Here is a 22,197-nt window from a genome sequence, read left to right as displayed (position 1 = left end):
CATGTCTAGATATATGAGTTCTATTGCCATCTCTATTTACCGATGAATGTATGTTTATTTACAATCTAAGGTCACGTGATCGACAATTACAAAATGGCAGAAGGGGAGTGATCGCTTCCTCTCCCAGAACGCACACAAATTTGTTTGTTGGTGTTGTGCTTTCACTTTAACTAGGGACATACTTTGAACCGAAAAGATGCATTTTTCAATACCGGACACGCAAGAATGCAAGGATGACAGTGGATCTTCCTATACAGTTAGTTTTGTATTATTGCTTACTCGCATATTGCCTTGGGCACAAGTTTTTACGAGTTGACAGCACACTACTAATGACATTTGACAGGAAAGGTTTTCAAGTGTTTGCGCACCCGCTTTTTCTATGAATGCTGCCGAATGACACGCCGAAGCTAAACTCATTTGATTCCAGCTGCATTCGTCACATTTGTGTTACTTCGTTAGCTGTGATATAAGATTAGATCATTGCAGCCAATAGAAATAAAATCATTGCAGAAACGGCGATTTGTTTGCAACCTACATCATATTATTTGTATATCTACTGTGAATTATAATTTAACATATTTTGTGTTATCATAGGAGTTAATACAATGGGGCTTTTAAACTTTTTCAAAAACATTTTGCATACTGTAATTATTGTTATGCTGGAATGCTGATTTCATCTGCCTTAGATCAACGCCTGTCAGTGGTATGGGATCAGTTTAAATCGGCACCAAAATTGCGTTGGAAAACTTGTCACCATATGTATTTTTGGTACAGATACAGAAAGCAATACACTTGGGTTTGTTCAGACATTATACGTAAAATAAATTCAACAGAGACAAAATTCTAGCTGGTGCCGTATTAAATAACCAGATGCCAATTAGCGTCAGCTACCCAACAAACTGATCAAACAACACTTGCCCTATAGCTGTTGGTATCCAGATCATTTATTGTCTGTCCTGGTGACTAAGTGGAGTGAGTGAGTGAGTTGGGTTTAACGCTGCTTTTAACAATATTCCAGTTTTATAACGGTAGGTCAGCTTAATGTGGGAGGAATGCCCGAAGTGATGCAGGTCCCAGAGGTTTACCACTTTGGTGAAACAAATGAGTTTGGGTATGGCACTGACAAACCAAGAAACATAGGTTTCTTGCTTGCCCAAGGGACGCAACTCTGCACAGCCAATTTCAGCGCCTTAGACAACTGAGCCAGCCGTGGTCCCGACCTGTTGCAATATATGCCAATATGTGCTGTACATTTACAGAGAATTTCTGCACCGCCGACTGGTTACAAATCATAAAAACCAAAAAAGAACAAAAAAAACTTAATGACTTATATATACCAGTCTCTTACTTAATCACTGTGATTAATGTATCACTTAATCACTTACCTCCAAGTATGTATGATTAATTTATGTCATCAAATGTGACTAAGAATTCATGATTGAAAACAAAGCTGGTGGCAGTTTAATATGGGAAACAATCTTGTTTCATACTGTATATTATCATAAATATGGGCAAAATATATACAACTGGCATTTCCAGTAACCATGCAATGCAACTGACCTTCCATTTCACTTGCAACTAAAATGTTTAATCAGACCTGGGCCCACTTGCACAAAGCGATCTTAGCGCTAAGATGATCGTAACTCCCATACTTTAACATAGGCTTACAATAGTCTTAGCGCTAAGATCGTTTTGTGCAAGTGGGCCCTGGTCAGACATGGTCAAGAATAATCATCAAAATGTTTTAAGATAAATGTTTAGATTTTCTTCTTATTCTGCTTACCTGCTAGCAAACATGTTTCTGTTACCTGAAACACAGGTACTTTTAATTCCTTTAGTGGCATATGGGTATGAAGGCTGCGACCAGCAAGGCAATTTTAACACTTTTTTTATTGAAATGCTCTTTCGTCCACAGTCCTACAACATGTATATCAATGGTGTGTTCCACTGTTCTGTAAGATTCCGACAACTACATCAGTTTCATGAACAGGTATGTACTTTTTATTTAAACTGGAAAATCATACCAAATACATTTTATGACAGTGGCATGACATCTGGACTGGGCTCACCACTTGTGTTTTGGCCTGCTGATCTACTCAATGTGGAAGAAAAACTTCCCAGTATTTCCTGCATGCTGTCAGAGCTGACTGAAGAGTATGGATGGTCGAGTGTGGTGACTTGGCTGACTGCAAATCGTTGTGCCTTGATGAGCACTTATATGTGGCCCAGATTTTATTATTTACAGGCTGCCCATCTTCCCGAGGCAAGGGATTTAACTGACTGTTAAAGTCCCATTTCCACCCTTGCCAAACGAGCCTGGAATATCTGGGCTTGAGTGGCTATTACAAATTATGTCCCTTCTATGTCCCTCCTATTGACAAGATTCCGGGGTAGAATAGGTCTTCAGCAACCCATACTTGTCGTAAAAGGCGACTAACGGGATCGGGTGGTCAGGCTCACTGACTTGATTGATACATGTCATCTATCACAATTGCGTGGATCGATGTTCATGCTGTCATTCACTGGATATTGTCTGGTTCAGACTCGATTATTTACAGACCGCCATCATATAGCTGGAATATTGCTGAGTGCGGCGTTAAACAACAAACAAACAAAAACCTATTGACAAATCAGATTCCATCTCTCATATCACTTGCATTTGCTTCAAATAAAATGGCACCGCCCAGTGAAGACGATTTGATCGATAATCGATCTGTATTGTAATAAACCTGGTCTTACTTCACAATGTGCACCAAATCACCTTAGGCACCTTGATTACAAAACATGAATAGATTTGGAAAATATCTGTTGATGCTATGTTGTCTGTACACATGCTTTGCAAATCCTGCACAGCAGTTTAGTGAGTTTTCAAACTGGATGTCAATTTCATTACACAATTTTGATTCAACTATGCATGGACTCGTTAGTCCAGCAAAAAAATAGCTCCATAATTCCAACCTAGTTCGGCAAGGGTTGGACTTATATAGTAAGTTAACTCCCTTGCCTCAGGAAGATGCAGGCTGCTGTGATGAAGCTGGAATATTGCTGATTTAACAGAAATTAACTTGGGCTGATCTACTCCTGAGTAAACAGGTAAAAGTGTAATACAATTATCTATTTGGGGAATTAGATATTTTTATTTTTCTGTTTTGTTTTAAATCAGCTGTTTTCTTTTCTAGTTGAAGAAAGAATTTGGTGCTTCGTCTCTTCCCCCATTCCCTCCAAAGAAGTTCCTCCCTCTGAGTCCCCCCCAAGTGGAGGAGAGGAGGAACATGCTGGAGCACTACGTTCAACTGGGTGAGTAGTTCAGGATTGTTTCATCATCATGTCTGTGGGCATGGTACATGAGTAGACTATCTGTACAACATTAGTAACCATGGTAACTCACTGGTGTTCCAAGGGAGCACTGATCCTAGTATCATATGATCAATAGATCCCAGCATTCCCACAGTGCCGATTATCATGTTTATGATCAGTCATATATAATTTAGTCATATGCCAGTTATGTCAAAAAGACAATTTATGAACATGTGCAACATGGTTCAATTTCAAAATAGTTTTTATATGTTATGATAACCTAGACACTGGACTAATCCAGATTCCATAGGGCATAAAAGGCAAAATAGTGATGAAAAGTGTATCAATTGAACACTGAAAATGAGTGATGACACCAGGTGTTTGCAAATAGAATAGCATCTGCCATTCACTATAACAACAACAACAATAATAATAATAATGATGATGATGATAATAATAATAATAGTCTGTTTATATGGCGCTGTACTCCATGCACAAGCATGCTCTATGCGCTTCAGTGTGCACTCAACAATCATTCTCAGCTCCCTGGGGAGTATTCCAACCCAAGCTGCCTGTAAGGCGCTAGAAGGTTATCTCCTAATCCTACCGGGTACCCCTTCACTGCTGGATGAACAGAGGCCCATTTTGAAGGAAGTCACTTGCCCAAGGAGACACCACATGTGTTACATGTGCTCAGTGTGGGGCAGGACTGAAGCCCCAGAAACTCAGAGGCGTCAAGCTGCAGAAAACGGTCACCCATCCAACTTCTCTCCAAGACCAAAGTTGCTAACCTTCACATTGTGACTTGTGACCTGTGACCTGTGCACAGGACCACGTGCCCCCCAATCCATGTTAAGGTCACAGCATGGGATCACATTGCACATCATGTTGACTAGTCTGGCGCTCGGCATTAAAGGGCTAAAACAAGGACTGGTCAGCTTGGAGTCAGTATACTCTGTCTGAGTGGGGTATTCATGTTAAACTGCGGCATGGTATCTCTGTGGACTAGCACTATAACTCGGCATCAGTCCGGACTAGTACAAGCAGCCACACACACATGTGCATGCACGTCGCTATAAAGTGCAATAATCTTGGACGCGACGTTAAAACCAATTTCACCTCACCTCACCTCACCTCACCTCATGTTGACTAGCAGTGTGTCATATTGAACATGTGCAGTATATTCCTCTGAATGGCCATCATTAAGTTACTGGAATGACTTTACCAGGCTTTTGATGGAGAAAGACAGAAACACTCTTGTTACTGAAGTCAGCACTACTCACTCTCTTAGACTTGCCTTTAGTCTCTGAAAATATAAAATTTTGATACAAACAAACAACTATATTTAACTTGAAAAGGAGCCCAAGTGAGATGGGAGGTTCAGAGGAGTCTTCCTCCATATCTGACTTTAAGATGGATATAGCTAGACTTGCCTGTTGAAGATGACAGACTGTGTACAAGGCCCCATGCATATTTCACACACATGGTTCAGGGCTAGATCTTGCCAAACACAGAAGCAAATAATAGGAAAGATTCCAGAACACTGGTGAAAATTTTGGTCCAGACGACCATGGCAATATGTTTGCTATGTGACCCGACCCCTGAAGTGAGTCAGTTTTCTTGCAGATGATAACGGACACTGAACTTGCAGAAAATCTAGACTTGCTTCATTTGGAGCTATAGCATTACCTTAAGGGCTGGGTAAGGTAAAATGATGATGAGTTTTTTTAATTAACTCAAGTCCACCTGTCCAAAACTTGTAATAATCAGAAAAGAATATTTTACAAATAGATGGCAACTCAGTAGCTTATCATTTATGCATACCAGTGAAAATCAAAATTAATTCTGACCTGTTAGAATATGTCCATGCTTTATGAACATGAAATGAAAGATTTGATGACCTTCTGTTGCAGTGAGCCAAGATACAGAGATAGCAAACAGTGAACGCTTCAATGGATTTCTTCTCAGTGCACAACAGGTATGTGCCAAATACAGCTAGAGTTGACACCACCATGAAAAGATGTATCAACAGTTGATAAAAGCTCCACTGAAGGTGTTTGATGGGTTTAGTTCTCAGAAGTTTCACTGCCCTTGTGCATGTTGTGATACTGGTATGTTGTGAATCATGACTCCCTTATGTTGTATCTGGGTTGTCATGTTGCAGGAGACTCAGAAAGAGGAGGCAGAGCGGGTCACGCTGGATGTGTTTCTGATGAATGGTCATAAGATTGTGGTCAACATCCTCTCAACTGACCAGACCGAGGATGTGCTGGAGGTAGGATAGTTGTTTGTTTGTTTGTTTGTTGTTTAACGCCACACTCAGCAATATTCCAGCTATATGACGGCGGTCTGTAAATAATCAAGTTGGGACCAGACAATTAAGTGATTGACATTTATGAGTATCCATCCACAGAATTGGAATACGATAACATGCATCAACCAAGTCAGCCAGCCTGTTAGTAGCCTCATACGACAAGCATAGTCGCCTTTTATGGCAAGCAGGAGTTGCTGAAGACCTATTCTAACCTAGGACAGTGCTAATAAATAATGTGTGCACTTATATTGCGCTAGCCTCCATACCCTCAGTGCATGCTCAAAGCGCTAATGTTATTACCCCAGTCAATCAGTGTGCACTCGATTTTCATTCTCAGCTCCCTGAGGAGTACAAACCCAAGCTGCTTTGTCAGGTGCTAGAAAGTTAACAGTCACATTGTCATCTCGTCCTACTGAGTACCGATTTTTATTGGTGGGTGAACAGAGGCATATTTCGAACATAGTCACCTGCCTAAGGACACCACATGTGCTTCCGACATTACTTAATCGGATACATTACTTAATCTGATAAGTCGCTTCAAACATAGGTCTGTGGCTCTCCGCCTTTCGTCTGTGTCATAGTTTTTAAATGTCACTGGAAAGTTTGATCTGTCATGTCCATGAGTTGTTTTGTAAAACTTGTACATCTCTGTGAAATTCATAGACCTAATTGATCCATTATCTGTGAGTGGATAATTCCAGCAAACAGTGGTAAAGGTTCCATGACGAAATGAACATTTGATTAGGAGATAAACCCATTAAACTTTTGTGATTTAAATTTTGAGTGTCAAACTTAATTTGATACCTGTTAATTTTATATGAATCATTTGAATGTTCGATAAGTAAACTTTGCATTTACCCCAGATTAAGTTTACTATATCCGTTGTTCAGTTAATCAGATGTTTGAAATAAACTCAAATTTATGTGAGCTGCACAACCTCCAATTTCTATTTCTCAGTTGATTCTGAAAGTTAAATTTATCTTTTTCAGAAAGTTGCATCACAAATTGAAATACCAGATCAATATGTGTACTATTTTGGTATATTTCTGGTGAGGAAAGAAGAAGGGGGAGACAATTCAAGTAAGTTTCCACAAACATGTCATGCAGAATGTAACACAGAACATTTGGTTGGTCCGTGCTGAAGCTTAATCATTATTAGCCAGGTTAAGACTGAATTCTCGGTTGCTCAAGTTAAAAAAACCATGACTGAAAAGTTTGTAATACAGAGTTATGTCCTGGAGGATGTGCTGGAGGTAGGACAAATTCAATAAATAACGTGTGTACTTATTTTGCGCTAGCCTCAGTACACTCAGTGCATGCTCAAAGCACTAACATTATTACCCTGGTCAATGGATCAGTGTGCAGAGTTGCGTCCCTTGGGCACGCCAGAAACCAGAAACCTATGATTGCGGGTTTGAATGCCGGTTCATCCCAATGATGTTTCTAGGTTTGTCAGCACCATACCCCTGTTTGTGGGTTTCACCGAAGTGGTAAATGTCTGAGACACGTCGCGATATAACTGGAATACCGTTAAAAGCGGCGTTAAACCTAACTCACTCACTCACTATAAACCAAGCTAAATTGAAGTATTCTTTCTTCAGATTACAATTATCATGATTATAGGGAAATATTATTCATAAATTTAGTCTGTTAATGGAAGATCAGTGATTAAAAAATTAATGCTTGTGATGTACATCATGTACATAATATGTCACAAAAAATGAGCTCAGACACTGAATTGTATCATTGTGTTATCTGTTTATCAGTGTTTGGTTTTTGGAATTAATAATCTTTATTCTACCTTATCCTGACTCATACTATTGCTTATCTCATCTCATTCTGAAGAGGTAGCAGAAACTTCTGTGCTGTGTTCCCAAGGACGGAGAAAAACATTATACCCAAACGCACCCCGCACTCCGCTGTGCAGCCGCACCGGAAGCATGTGACCAAGCCTGTATACTCGTCACTCTCTTATTTTCATGCCAACTGGGCGGTTGGACTAATTTCTGTGCTCTCATAATGCAAGCCATCCTATCAAGATTAATATTTTTTATTAAAATATTTTGTTTAGATTACCTTCTTCAAAACTTTCTTCATCATACTATAACTTTATTTTTCTACTTTGGCTTAAACTTTTTTTACACGTCAAAGGATGCCTGCACAAATGTCCCCGCCGCCTTCACACAGCCAACATCTTTACCCCTAGTGGGTTCTATGCAGACTAGTAGAAGTCAGGGTACCAATTCATAACCACTTACTGAAAGTACATGCGCCACAGTTTTACTATTAAAACGTGAACGTTATTCAGAACGTGAGTGATAACGATCGATAACGATCTGAATCACACATAAGGTGGACCTCACAACCAACCGTGGGATTCAAGGAATTAGTATGAGTCAGGATAAGGTAAAATATGTATTTTTTAGGTAAAAATAGCATTTATGCTTATCCTGACTCATACACTATAGCACCCACCCAGCCATCCCTGCTTCTAGTATATATGTTTCAGCTGTAAGGGAAAGCCAAATGAGAGAGTAACAAGTATATAGGCTTCCGGTGCAGCTGCAGGGTGAGAGGTGTGTTCGGGTGAGATGTTTTTTCTGTGTTTGGGAACAGCACAGAGTTTCCACTACCATTTCAGAATGAATTAAGATAAGCAATAGTATGAGTCAGGATAAATATTAATGATATTTTCACTCTAAAAATACGTGTTTCATTAATCTTATTCACCTTTATAGTTGTGTTGTGTTGTGTTGTGTTGTGTTGTGTTGTGTTGTGTTGTGTTGTGTTGTGTTGTGTTGTGTTGTGTTGTGTTGTGTTGTGGTGCTTAGTATTATCACTTTGTATATTTCAGTTGTAAGAAAGTTCCAAGATTTTGAATCACCCTACATTTCCTTAAAGGCAGCTAATAAGGAAGGAGTCCATCGAATTGTCCTTAGAAAAAGGTGAATTTCCAATTTGTGGAGCAGTATAGAAGAATCATAATGTCACTCTTTTTAAATCAACGCTTGTTTTTCTTACGTGTGGTCAATTGCCCTGTAGGGAGAATTATCTTTGTCATGTAGTGTAGAATGCCAAATTGACTTCAACACGTGTTCAGTCAGTTTGTAAATTCAAATAAATTTTGTTTCCCACTCTTAGGCCACACCAATTCAGACAAAAGAAAAATTTGAACTTACAAAATTCTTTAATAAATCATGATAATAACCTTGTACACAAGCAAAATTATATTTATTTATTTTCATTGTTTAGAAAGTGTATTAAAAAAACCAACAGCATTGTACTTGTTGTAGTTCAAGATTTCTTTTTACAAAGTATCAGGTTGGCTTGTCCTAAAACAAGAAAATAATTTGATCTTGCCGTCATGGAATTTCAGAACAGTAAGATATCTGTAGATACAAGCCTGCTATATATATGGCCTATGCAGACAAACTCCCTTGAAACTCTCACTCCAAGTCGTGGTAGGTTGTTGATGAGATCCAGGTGTTGTAACGCGGGACGAGCACCGATGTCACCTGCTTGTTGGTGTGTTGCAGTTTCTGGGACTCCTCCTTTGATGACGACCTCATGGATAACAAGATCACCATGAACCTTTTGTACGTCCAAGTGAGTAGCAACTTGTCTCTTCTTTTTGTAGGTCTCTCAGGCAGCATTTATTACCAAACTTTTATAGGTGAGGTGAAATGGGGTTTAACGTCGCATCCAAGATTATTGCACTTATATAGCGACGTGCATGCACGTGTATGTGTGTGTGTATGGCTGCTTGTACTAGTCCGGACTGATGCCGATTTATAGTGCTAGCCCACTGAGATACCATGCCGCAGTTTAACATGAATACCCCACTCAGACACAGTATAGTGACTCCGAGCCGACCAGTCCTTGTTTTAGCCCCTTAATGCCAAGCGTCAGACAGGGTAACAACAAGTACCATCTTTTAACGTCTTTTGGTATGACGCGGCTGGGGATCGAACCCTGGACCTTCCGCTCTCAGGGCGGACGCTCTACCATTAGACCACGGAGGCGGTCCCCAAACTTTTATAAACAAGTTATTATGATTTGGACAGTTTGTTCATGTTAATGTTGGTATGTCATCATTTCTCACAGTTTTCATCTCTTGTTTGCCTGTTCCATTATTTAATAAGCCAGGGTCAGGGACCCGTTACACTGAGCGATCTTAGCTCTACGACTACCGTGAACCTATGTTAAAGTATGGGAGTTACGATCATCTTAGCGTTAAGATCGCTTTGTGGAACGAGGCCCAGATCACTAGACTGTGATGACTGCAGCGTTATACAAAATTCACAAACACAAACATATCAGGTAGATTTGTGAGTTACAAGAATTGCTGTCTCTGCCGCCATTTCTACTGATTGCTTGTGTTGCAGACTGTGAGTGACATTGAACGCCAGTGGATACTTGCCACCAAAGACCAGCTGAAGCATCTTGCCACGCTCAACCAGAAAGGGTCCAAGAAGGAGGTAGCTTGTTTTAAATGTTCATTGACTTCCATCAATGTCTACTATGTATTACTGCACAATAAGTAGTGGTGTAATGATACGGTGATACAGTATTGTATCCTGATACGAGGCCAATGATACAATGCATCATTACACAATACATGTGATTAGGGCTGGCTAAAAAGATCGACAGCTGGAATTATCATCATCGATGGGAAGAAATATTAATGATTATCAACATGAAAATTGTGTTATCAATAATATCTTACATAAACAAATGTTCATGAAAAAAAAGGTTTAAATTTACCAAAACAGGCTTGTTATTATCAATCATGTCAATTGCCAAAGACAGAAAGCAGCTGTTCTTGTTGTAACTTAAATGTCCATAGGGAAATCCATGCATAAATGTGTCACAACTCACCAGTGACATGAAGTGTGTTGATTTCTTTCGGATTTTTTTGCGTATTTGCTCAAAGTTACTTCTCCGATATTTATTGATAATTGATTGATATTTCATTAATGATTATCAATCTCTATCAATAGCCAGCCCTACATATGATACATTAAAGTTATATTGGTTCAAAACATGTGTCTAATACCTTAAGTTGTTCAAACACCAGCTTACACCGATTCTCTAGTATTTCCCTGTTGGTAGTGTTCATCTTGCCCTCGGGGGAACGTGTGGCCCAGTCGTCTAAGGTGCCACAATTCGCTGTTCATAGTTGCGTCCCTGGGGCCTGCCAGAAACCTATGATTGTGGGTTCGAATCCTGGTTCGCCCCGATTATGTTTCTAGGTTTGTCAGCACCATACCCGTGCTCATGGGTTTCACCGAAGTTGTAAACGTCTGAGACCTGCATCACTTGGGGCTTTCCTCCCACATTTAGCTGACACGCCGCGATATAACTGGAATACTGTTAAAAGCGGCGTTAAACCAAACTCACTCACTCACTCATCATGCCCTCAAGCCTATATGCTTCTTCCCTACAATACCTGCTTGTGTCATGGGACTTGCCTCGAGTTACAACCCATGTCCTTGGTCTGTGGTGAATGTCATGATACACATCGGTACCAACACAATATTCCTCATTAAAATATGACCCATGAAGATCCGGGGCAGAATAAATCTTCAGCACCCCATACTTGCCGTAAAAGGCGACTATGCTTGTCGTAAAAGGCGACTAACAGGATCGGGTGGTCAGGCTCGCTGACTTGGTTGATACATGTCATCCATCCCAATTGCGTGGATCGATGCTCATTATCTCAATCTCTCGATTGTCTGGTCCAGACTCGATTATTTTACAGACTGCCATTATATAGCTTGAATATTGCTGAGTGCGGCATTAAACAACAAAAAAAACAAAAAAAACCCATTACAATGCATTCTGTGAATCTTACCTCATGGAACACTACATATCATGTCATGTACCTTTACGAGCTTGCACACTGTTGCAGTACCTGCGCCTAGCGCGAACACTCAAGTACTACAACTACATTCAGTTCCGGCCATGCAATACCGACTACCCCAACCCTAACTCCCGCGTCCTCATAGCAGCAGGGAACAAGGAGCTCAACTTCCGTGTACAGGTTGACAATCAAATGAAAGAAGGCAGCTTTAAAATTACACGGATGAAGTGTTGGCGAATTACAACAACGGTAAGCTTAGACACTTGTCAAACATATTTGAGACCAGACTCGTTTTATTTGTACTCAATCTGCCACTGGGTAGGAGGCAAAATAAAGAAAGGAAATATTCTTAGGGTTGATATGAGCATGTTGAGGTCAATATTCTAAAAATTCTTTGAAATAAGAGTTGTAACAGTTATTACAAACAAACAAAAAGCATTTAAGAAGCATATTTAACAGTTAGTGAAACAAAGAGAAAAATAGGTCTTGTCATGCTTATGACAGAATGGAGATACAGCAATATATTGGCCTTGGGAAAAGTTGTAAGAAGCGATCACAGTTTTATCTTGTTACTTTTATGTTGTATTTGAAGAGATATAAATGTGAACTGTTTGACTGTTGTGAATATATGCTGCTCCACTTTTGATTGGGATATTTTTCTCTTTCCATGATACACAAAAATCATTCTTATAATGTGTATGTTTACCGGTAAATAGAATTACATATCTGATTATCCCTATCAAATTTTGGGGGGCAGTCGGGTAGCCCAGTGGTTAAAGCATTCGCTCGTCACGCCGAAGACCCGGGTTCGATTCCCAACATGGGTACAATGTGTGAAGCCCATTTCTGGTGTCCCCCGCCGTGATATTGCTGGAATATTGCTAAAAGCGGCGTAAAACCATACTCACTCACTCACTATCAAAATTTGAGTAGTATATGATACAGGTGCTTGATACCAATACGTCATGTTGGAATTCTAGTTTCCCGATGATCAGGAGGAAGGGACAAAGGACTCTAAGCCAAACTTGGAGTTGTCATTTGAATATTTGATGGCCAGGGATTCCTTGAAGTGGATTACGATCACAAGTGAACAGGTATGTAGATAATGTGAACCATGGGCGGATCCAGTAGGGGTCCAGGGGGTCCGGACCTCCCATTTTGAAAGCGAAATGTAGCATGTTGTAGGCAGTAAAATTATCTGAGAAAGGATATTGATATATTGGATCCCTCCCTTTTAGAAATGCTGGATCTGCCCTCGTGAACCCTTGTTTTGTTATTCGGTACCCTGTTGGTCTTGGATGCTTGCCTTTGGGTTAAAACTCCTTACTATAATCCCACGGCAACCCCTAAGGCCTGTAAAAGATAGGGAAACAGCCTAGGGCGACCCTGAATCCACAGCAGATCCTCTGCGGCCGCTGCAGGTATCTCTCGATTTCGGGGGCTTCGGCTGCCGTATCCTAGCCGTGGAGCAAATGTGACTGAGGCATAAGTATCCCATAGGTTTTAAAGCCTGATTTCCTGACCATCTATGACTGTTATAAGAGTCCTTGTGGATCTAATGAGATTTTTGGGTCAAGGATACATTTAGGCATGAAGGAGGATGTTGCTTGACCATGGGCATGGTATTGTTGCAGGCAATGTTGATGAGTATGAGTCTACAGGCAATGGTGGATGAGCTTATCATGAAGAAACAAGGACGAAAATTCAAGAAGGTTAGTTTGTTCCCATTGAAGATCCCTACCAATTTATGAAGAGAAAAATATTCTCAATTCATGTCAATGTCATCCTTATTGAGATAAGATTCATGATATATCTTAGACAAAAATGCTTGTTTAAACACTGATGTAACTAGTCTGCATCTTAAGCTGTTCATCTAAAGCTTGAGTCTAGTAAAATTCAAATTGGTCCCATAAATTTATCAAATGAATGTCCAGTTGATAAAACTAAATTGTACTAAAAATGATACAAAGAGCAATCTTCAGGCTAGTAGACTGAAATGTTTGTGGCACAGACTGTGTACCTTTGTAATCTTGGTTCTGGGACTGATATTTCTGACAGGATACTTTGCTCATGCTATCACTCATTGATATTCCTGGTCCACACTTGATTACATACAGGCCACCTTGAGCAGGAATATTGCTGACTGTGGTCCAAAACATACACCCACTCAAAGCATTATGAGTAATATGTAAATGTTTAATGATTATGTTCTACATCTGCAGCCTTCAGACCGACTGAAGAACCCATCTCGAGGTGTGGTGAGTGGGTTTGGTACCAACAGACAGTCTTCCTACGCAAATGGAGAGGTAAGGACCCAGCTTCATAACTGTTCTGTATGGCCAAGTCAAGGCTATATGAATCATTCAAATAAGAGTCTTTGGACATGTTATGATGGCTAGAAATATGCCTGGTAGTAACTCATGTTTAATCGGCATGGCATGAAGTATTGATATGGTTCAGTCCCTGTAGGAACACTACACAGGTGTAGAAAAGCCATTCTTCTTTTTGACAGGGAATTTCAATCATGTTTCAGGTTTACCAAGAAATGCTTAATGTTAAATTCAAATAAATAAAAGAGGATATTTTATGTTAAGATGGGCAACAATCCTAATTTTCATTCTGATATGTCTTCAGGTGGCCCTAAATTTCTGTTACAGGCTCCTGTTTACTTCTATGCTATTAGACATGAAGCAGTGATTGAAATTGTCAACTTGTTATCATTTGTTACCATTGTTTGGGGCGGTCGGGTAGCCTAGTGGTTAAAGCGTTTGATCGTCACGCTGAAGACCCGGGTTCGATTCCCAACATGGGTATAATGTACAAAGCCTGTTTCTGGTTTCCTTCGCCGCGATATTGCTGGAATATTGCTAAAAGCAGCATAAAACCATTCTCACTCACTGCCATTGTTTATCAATCCAAACTAGATGTCAAGTTTGCATTGTTTAATATTGACCTATCCTACAGAACATTGTAGAATTGAATGACAAAAATACCATGCATATGTGTGGTGATACAGTGTTCCCTCGTTATTGCGCCCTTCACTATAGCGCTAACTCGGTTACCTGTACCTGTTTGTGAGTTGCTTGTTGCCTGCTTATGTATTCATGCATGTTTCCCTTCAAGCTGCCTCAGGATATTATGGAGGAAAACCAAGTAATGAACGTGTTATATAGATCATCTTTGTTTTCCCGCTTTGTGTATAGACAGTGTATTGTACTCCTTGTTTATCATGATGATTAAGCGCATTTCTGTTCAGTGTGTCTAACTTTGTTGAAAGATTATCTTAAGACCTCTCAGTATAGGGTGGTAGACTGATATATTGCAGCAATGTTCATTTGGAGTTAACTCCCTTTGGTCTATGGTTGAGTTGGCATCAGCCTTTTCCCCCCATTAGACTATCACTGTATCTGGTCATTGTATTTGTCGTGTTAATAGTTTGTCATGCATCGTGAGTTGTTTTAATGTAATTTGATTTTTTGCTATCATAAAATATGTTCAATATTATTAATATATTGACTGTTGGATAGCAATTATCGGGGTACATTTTGTAATTTCTAAAATTTTAAAACTCATTATTTGTTTTTTATCTGTTTGGTCAAATTGGGCTTAAACTAAACTAAGACCGCACATTTTTTTATTTTCGTTTCACAGACCTGCGTCCCAAAAAGCAGTCAAACCACAAAATAAATTAAAAGAATAATATTTGTTTTCATAATGTCTCCTGCTAGTAACATAGACCCTCTTATACAATAAAAAAAATATATATAAATTCCATGTCTCTATCAGTGATTCAAGAAGCCAGCAGCAATTTTAACTCCACAGCAGAATGACTTTCATATAAATAAATAATTGGCATAGCTATTTTGATTCCTTTTTATTTCGACCAACCTTGGTGGAAAAGGTGGAATAAAATGGTAAAACATAAAAATTAAGAAGTGGGACCTAATGGTAATATTTGTACCTGGAATAAAACTATACAAACATTCAATATTTCAACACAACATTTTTTCACAACATTTCACACATATCTTTTATATAATGCTAATTGATAAAGTGATATGTTGGTGGATTGGGTCATTCTGTAATTGTCCCTTGTCTATGAAGCAAGGGGAAATTAATATCAGTGGAAGGAACAACTCGAACAATTTGGTACTTCTTGTTGAAACTTTGCATGGAGCTGGGTTATGCAATTCCATGCTGACTGTTGAGATTTAGGATGGAGTAGAATACACTGGTTTTCAATGGATGAAATATTTTTTGTTTGTGTCGGCATAATATCAAGTACATTATTTGCACTCTGCTAGCAGTTGCCATGGTAACCTCATCAACACCAATTGATGTTCTGAGGCAGGTGAAGGAACAAACCTCAAGAAAACATCTTCTTGACTAAGATGTGGATAATAATTTTTACTTAGATGCAAGATTAACTTGACAAGGAACAAGTCAAGAAGTAGTGTAATATGTACATATTGTGATTGTTGCCATTTGAAGTGTGTTTTTAATCTATTTCAATTATGAGGCAAGAGATATCATGTATGTATGTCATTAGGGTGCATGGTTTCATCACTGTGTTTTTCATTCATATTCAAAGCTAATATTCCATGGGGATATGGTTGTAGAATTGGCCTCATTAAAGGCAACTAAATGAACCTGTTCTTCAAGCTCAGTCGATTGCGTGTCATCATACCCTGATGTTTGTTTGTTGTTTAATGTCGCACTCAGCAATTTTCAAGCTATTTGACGGCGTTCTGTAAATAATCAAGTCTGGACCAGACAATCCAGTGATTGATATCATGAGCATCTATCTACGCAATTGGGATACGACGACGTGCATCAACCAAGTCAGAGAGCCTGACCACCCATCCTGTTAGTTGCCTCTCATAACAAGCATGGTCACCTTTTATGGCAAGCATGGTTGCTGAAGACCTATTCTAAGCCAGATCTTCACGGTATTATACCCTGATGGAGCAGGACATTGCTCATGCTATCAACCACTGGTTTGTCTGATCCAAACACAAATATTTACATGCCGCCATGAACAAGGTGTCATGTTGGTGACTATGTCGTCAAACAACATTCACTTACTGTTTCACTTGTGACAGTACACAAACTCTGCAGCTTGGAACAATTTCTGTGCTTTGTTGTTGATTTCCCTGTTTTGTTTTATATAGTGTTGTGTGTGGATAGCTTCAAATGTATTTCTTTGCTTTGAATGTCAGTCAAACTGGTAAAATGAATATGCATGATTAAGTGTCTCGACTGACATTTCTGGCGTGGTCACTGATCAGCTATATTCATGACTGTAGTCACTTCATTCACTCACTTGTTACCTGTGTGTAATTGTGTGATATGCAGTGATAGTCACAGTTTCTAAATCTTAACAGTTACAATCAGATTTTGAACATTTGTTATGGATGAATGTTTTGTGCCTTAATCTCTGACTTTGAGGGGGCTGACTCAGTTGCTTAATTGATTAGGATCATGGGGCCACCCTGACCCAGATTGAAGGGTTATGTCCTGAGGTCGCCATGACCCAGATACATGTAGAAGAGTTGTGTCCTGGGGTCACCATGACCCAGATGGAAGAGTTGTGTCCTGGGGTTGCCATGACCCAAATGGAAGAGTTGTGTCCTGGGGTCGCCATGACCCAGATGGAAGAGTTGTGTCCTGGGGTCGCCATGACCTAGAGGAGGTAGTTGAAATATCCTGGTATCCTGGTATCCCGGACGTAGATGGAAGTAATGTCCTGGAGTGGTTTGACCCGTATGAGAGGGGATGTACTGTCCTGTGGTCATTGTGACCCAGGCTGTCCCCGTAGGTATTGCCCTGGGGTTGTGTAAATAAACCAGGACTTAGGGGTAGGTGGGGGGAATTGCTGACCAAACAAAGACAAAGGAGGAGGATGCAATCACGTGACATGGTTTATAGGTACTGTGATGTACCTAACTAAGCATGTGCAGAAGCGTAAATAATGGGTATATAGAAAAGTAGGAATGAGGAAATAGAAAATGGCATAAGCATAGTTGTTGTTGCACAAACTAAAATCCAAATTCTCATTGAGAATTATTCTTATTTCTCAAGCACATGCACATCAGCATGCATTTGAGCACGTTCAACAGTACAGTGACATGGTATGGGAAGGTCTATACAGTTGACACAGTATGCATGCTGCATGATTGGTTTTGTCAGTAGATGGGGTTCCTTGGTTATTAACCTTCTAAACAATATCAAATACCTACTGAATGTATGATAGAATATATTGACTAGAAGTATATATATATAGAACATATTTGCACAATATCAAAATGCCTATTGAATGTATGATAGAATATATTTACTAGAAGGATATATATAGAACATATTTGCACAATGTCAAAATGCCTATTGAATGTACGATAGAATATATTTACCAGAAGGATATACATAGAATATATTTGCACAATATTAAAATGCCTATTTAATGCATGATAGAATATATTTACCACAGTGTATATATATTATATCAAAATTCGCAGCTTGCAAAAAAAAGGTTTGAAGTCATTGGCAGCTGTTCATTGCTAATTATTTCTCCATTATTCAGTGAAATGTGATATCACCATGATGATGGATGTGTGACATCCACTATTTATTGTTGGAATTTGTTTGTACAACATGCTCCAAGGACATTTACCAAGTATCCTATTTTATACAGCAGTCTATAAATAAACTAACACATGCTAAATGCATACAGATTTCATTTGTAAGTAATGATATTAACAGTGTTGTAAGCCTCAAACAAGTTCACATTTCACTGACTTCCAGTGACCACAACCAGTTTGATTTGATACTGACCAGTTGATTACAGTAGATGAAGCTCACTTTGAATGTCAGTCATCTTCCCGAGGCAAGAGAGTTAACTGACTATAAAAATTCAGTTTCCAACCTTGCCGAACTAGGCTGGTATTATGGAGTTAGATTTTGGCTGGACTAACAAGTCTATGCATAGTCCAATCAAAATCGTGCACCGAAATCGAAATCTGATTCGTAAAGTGTCATGCAGATTTCGGTCGATTGGGGGATTTGCACAGCATGTGCACCGCCACCTCGTTGTCACCAGATATTTTCCAAATAATTTCAAGTTTTTAATCAAGGTGGTCACGTGTTTTGATGCACTTCACGATGTAACACCCCTTTTATTACAATATTGATCTTGATTATCGATCAGATCATCTTGACTGGGCGCCGCCATTTTGTTTGAAACAAGTGCAAATGATACGAGAGGTGGAATTTGATTGGTCCATAGGAGAGGCAGAGAAGGGACATTACTCGTAATAGCCTAGGGTGGCGCTACTATCGAGCCCAGAAATTCCAGCCTAGTTCGGCAAGGGTGGAAACTGGACTTTTAAAGTCAGTTAACTCACTTGCCTCGGGAAGATGAATGTCAGTAGACTTCAGCCATGTTTCCTTATTTGAATTCGTTTTCAGTGTACTTCAGTATACATTTACTTATATAATATTTGTATAACTATGTGACTTTTGGTCCATGGTTGTGTGAAAACTTATATTTTAACGTTGCAACAGTTTGGATAACTTCTTTGAGAGGCATTTAGTAGTTGGAGTACAAGATAAGGATAAGATATATGGATGAACAACTTCTTTATTACAATTAGGAGCAATGTTTCGGTGTAGGTTTTAACACCGTTATCAAGCAAGCCTAATTGTTATAAAGAAGTTGTTCATCCATATATCTTATCCTTACAATCAGTTTGAATATTGACTGTCATGTCATAACTAGAAGGCTGAGTTTGTATTGTTTCATTGATGTGATGTTAAATCTGAATGACAATTGTTTATTGATGTAGGTCAGTCTTGGATGATGCAAAATATTTCATGTTAGGTTTTTTTACTACCTTCCATTATGTCAGTTTGACTGAAAAAAGGTTGCTATGTGTTCTAGTGTCAGATATTCAGTAGTATACAACCGTTATATAATGATGGGGAGACATTTCTCCATCTCACCATGTCCAGCACACATAAGGAACCAGTGTGCAAACCAACAGGTTGGACCATTGGTTATAGCTTTATAAAGAGGGAGTTACCACCCTTGGGGACTAAAGAACCACCCATTTGATGCATGTATGTTTTGGTTTTATATGTCCCTGGTCTGTTTCAGAATGAAGAACAGAGTGCAATAAACAAAGCAATGGGGTCCATGAAGAAGATATCAGTAAGTCTAGCCATTCAGGGCTTATACACTTCATACAATAGGGGGGGGGATCAGTAAGTCTAGCCATTCAGGGCTTATACACTTCATACAATAGGGGGGGGGGATCAGTAAGTCTAGCCATTCAGGGCTTATGCACTTCATACAATAGGGGGGGCAGTCGGGTAGCCTAGCGGTCAAACCGTTCACTCGTCACACCGAAAACCCGTGTTCCGTTCCCATCATGGGTACAATATGTGAAGCCCATGTCTGGTGTCCCCCGCCGTGATATTGCTGGAATATCGCTAAAAGCAGCGTAAAATCAAACTCACTCATACAATTTGGACAGCCTCTGTGATCTAGTGGAAAGTGTGGGCTGCCTGGGGTGAGGTGAGGTGAAATAGGGTTTAATGTCGCATTTAAACACCATTTCACCTCACTTCGTAGAATTTCTTAAGGTCTGCTTGGGAACTGCCATATGCACTGATCAGTAACAAGTGCAGTTACTTGTCTAACATCTTCAAAACAAAATACACAAAGCTGTAGCTTTGTAAGTGTGTCAGTGTCCAATTGTGCAGGCACCACTCCTGAGTTGTCAATTATGGATCAGTCAGTTAGTTTGGAGAGACTCATTGAAAATACAATGCAAAATTGGAGATGGTCTTATTTTCTTTCCAGGATAAACTATCGAAGAGTTCTTCCAAGGCTGACAATGGCCTAACAGAAAACACAGCATTCGAAGGGATAGGCGATGATGACTTGTGATCACAACCAGTGAAGAAACAGACTATTCCAGCCATACTCAGTGGGACATCCCTTCAGTCACACGCTATAGGGCAGATGAGGTTGATGACACTGATCAGGAAGCTACTCACTCTTGTTAGGCTTACAGGGAAGTTGTATGTCTTGCTTTGGAAGCTGCGAAATGTTGAAATAGCGAGCTTGCCAATGATAAGGAGTGTCACAATACATTAAGGGGCGGTCGGGTAGCCTAGTGGTTAAAGCGTTTGCTCGTCACGCCGAAGACCCGGGTTCGATTCCCGACATGGGCACAATGTGTGAAGCCCATTTCTGGTGTCCCCCGCCGTGATATTGCTGGAATATTGCTAAAAGCGGCGTAAAACCATACTCACTCACTCACTCAATCACAATACATTAAACAGTACACCATGATACTATGTGGCACATGATAAGAGACAATGACAACATTTACATCTAGGATATCAGAGACTTTACTAGCTGTTATCCTCAGTCAGTTTTTGAAACATTTAGCAGTGAAATCTGAATGATAATAAATTTATGTTAAAAGCTGCGAATTAAAAAAATATATAAATAATTCGAGTTTGAATTCAGTTAAAGGACAAAGTCTTTGATCTTGATTTACTTATTCTTCAGATTTCTCAATCCAATTGCATCCAATTTTGCAGTATGTACAAATGTTGTGTTGTATCGATACAATGATGAATTGTGACTCCCCTTTCAATAATGTATAAATGTAGAGAGCAGTGAATTGTAAATATGGCTAGACAGCTAGACAGTGAATGTGATGAAATGTTTTCAAGTATGCTCGCAATGCATCTGTGTCTCTTGCAAGTCTCAAGTCTTAACACTGATTCAGGATACATCCGTGGATGCTATTGTAGTACCATTGTTGAGATGGAGGACTCTTTGGTCCTGTAGGCACTTTGGAAGGTGCAACTAATTCATTTTGATTAATATTTGTATGTTTTGAATGGCATAACATGGTGCTATATTACCGGGTCCCCAAACACAGTTATCATGAAAGGAAGGTTGAAATATAGACATGTAAATTACATTCTCAGTTTCATCTACATTTTAGAGATTAGTACAGCCACACAAGGAATGTGGCACATACACCACATTTGATAAAATATGAATCCTATATAGTTAATCAAGGTCCTTTGCAAGTTCTTTCACCAGGTGTCATTTTCATAACCAGCTGCCTATTGTACAACTTTTTATCTGGATACTGTTACAATTTTTAATATTACCTATATCATATATTCTATAACGTGAAATCCACATACCTGGAGATTATGTAAGAGATTATTGTAATCAGTTAAATAAGTGTTACAAGTATTAATATTACCTATATCATATATTCTAAAATGTGAAATCCACATACATGGAGATTATGTAAGAGTTTATTGTAATCAGTTAAATAAGTGAATTTTAACTGAATAATGTCCATAGTACTCCATTTATCCTGTGGTATATTATACCCTGGACATTTTCGAGTTCTCACTTGTCCTTTGAGAAGCACACTGTCAAACCTCATCTCGCAGTTTGACTTGATGTCACTTGTCCTTACTCAGTGAAAGATGATGTACAATGTACCTGTGTTTTGTCTGACTTACTTTCCAGGTCTAGAAGTTCTCATTTGGTTATCTGTTGTTACTATGGTTACCTGTTTGTATACTCACGTTTCATTAACTACATCTGCTACAGTTTGCCTGATGAACATACAGGAGTTTTGTGAGTCCTACATCTGCTGTCATGTGAAGCTAATGACGTGTATAT

General features: G+C 39.3%; 1 protein-coding gene across 2 annotated transcripts; it reads left to right on the top strand.

Moving 5' to 3' along the window:
• The first annotated feature begins 69 nt into the window (after nucleotides 1-69).
• LOC124149124 (sorting nexin-17-like) lies at nucleotides 70-21,539 on the top strand. Of its 2 annotated transcripts, XM_046520497.2 has the most exons (16): nucleotides 70-256; nucleotides 1,916-1,990; nucleotides 3,180-3,297; nucleotides 5,211-5,275; nucleotides 5,462-5,572; nucleotides 6,601-6,691; nucleotides 8,466-8,556; nucleotides 9,148-9,217; nucleotides 9,997-10,089; nucleotides 11,523-11,723; nucleotides 12,455-12,568; nucleotides 13,109-13,186; nucleotides 13,697-13,780; nucleotides 14,598-14,627; nucleotides 19,627-19,680; nucleotides 20,335-21,539. In XM_046520497.2, the coding sequence occupies exons 1-16, from the start codon at nucleotides 197-199 to the stop codon at nucleotides 20,419-20,421; spliced, it is 1,422 nt and encodes a 473-aa protein (XP_046376453.1). In that variant the 5' UTR covers nucleotides 70-196; the 3' UTR covers nucleotides 20,422-21,539. The 2 variants fall into 2 exon arrangements, with proteins under 2 accessions (XP_046376453.1, XP_046376461.1); XM_046520505.2 differs by lacking the exon at nucleotides 14,598-14,627 and having other exon boundaries at nucleotides 71-256.
• The last annotated feature ends 658 nt before the right edge of the window (nucleotides 21,540-22,197 follow it).

Source organism: Haliotis rufescens, unplaced genomic scaffold (assembly GCF_023055435.1).
Source record: "Haliotis rufescens isolate VD_foot unplaced genomic scaffold, xgHalRufe1.0.p SCAF_1, whole genome shotgun sequence".
Classification (NCBI taxonomy): Eukaryota; Metazoa; Mollusca; class Gastropoda; order Lepetellida; family Haliotidae; genus Haliotis; species Haliotis rufescens.
Note: the sequence above shows the minus strand (reverse complement) of the source record. Positions and strands in the feature narration are given on the sequence as shown.

Excerpts from the sequence above, each read along its gene's own strand:
- LOC124149124 (XM_046520497.2), top strand. The coding sequence starts at position 197 with ATGCATTTTTCAATACCGGACACGCAAGAATGCAAGGATGACAGTGGA. Across the intron at positions 5,276-5,461 it reads TTCTTCTCAGTGCACAACAG|GAGACTCAGAAAGAGGAGGC; the intron begins GTATGTGCCAAA and ends GTCATGTTGCAG. Across the intron at positions 6,692-8,465 it reads AGAAGGGGGAGACAATTCAA|TTGTAAGAAAGTTCCAAGAT; the intron begins GTAAGTTTCCAC and ends TGTATATTTCAG.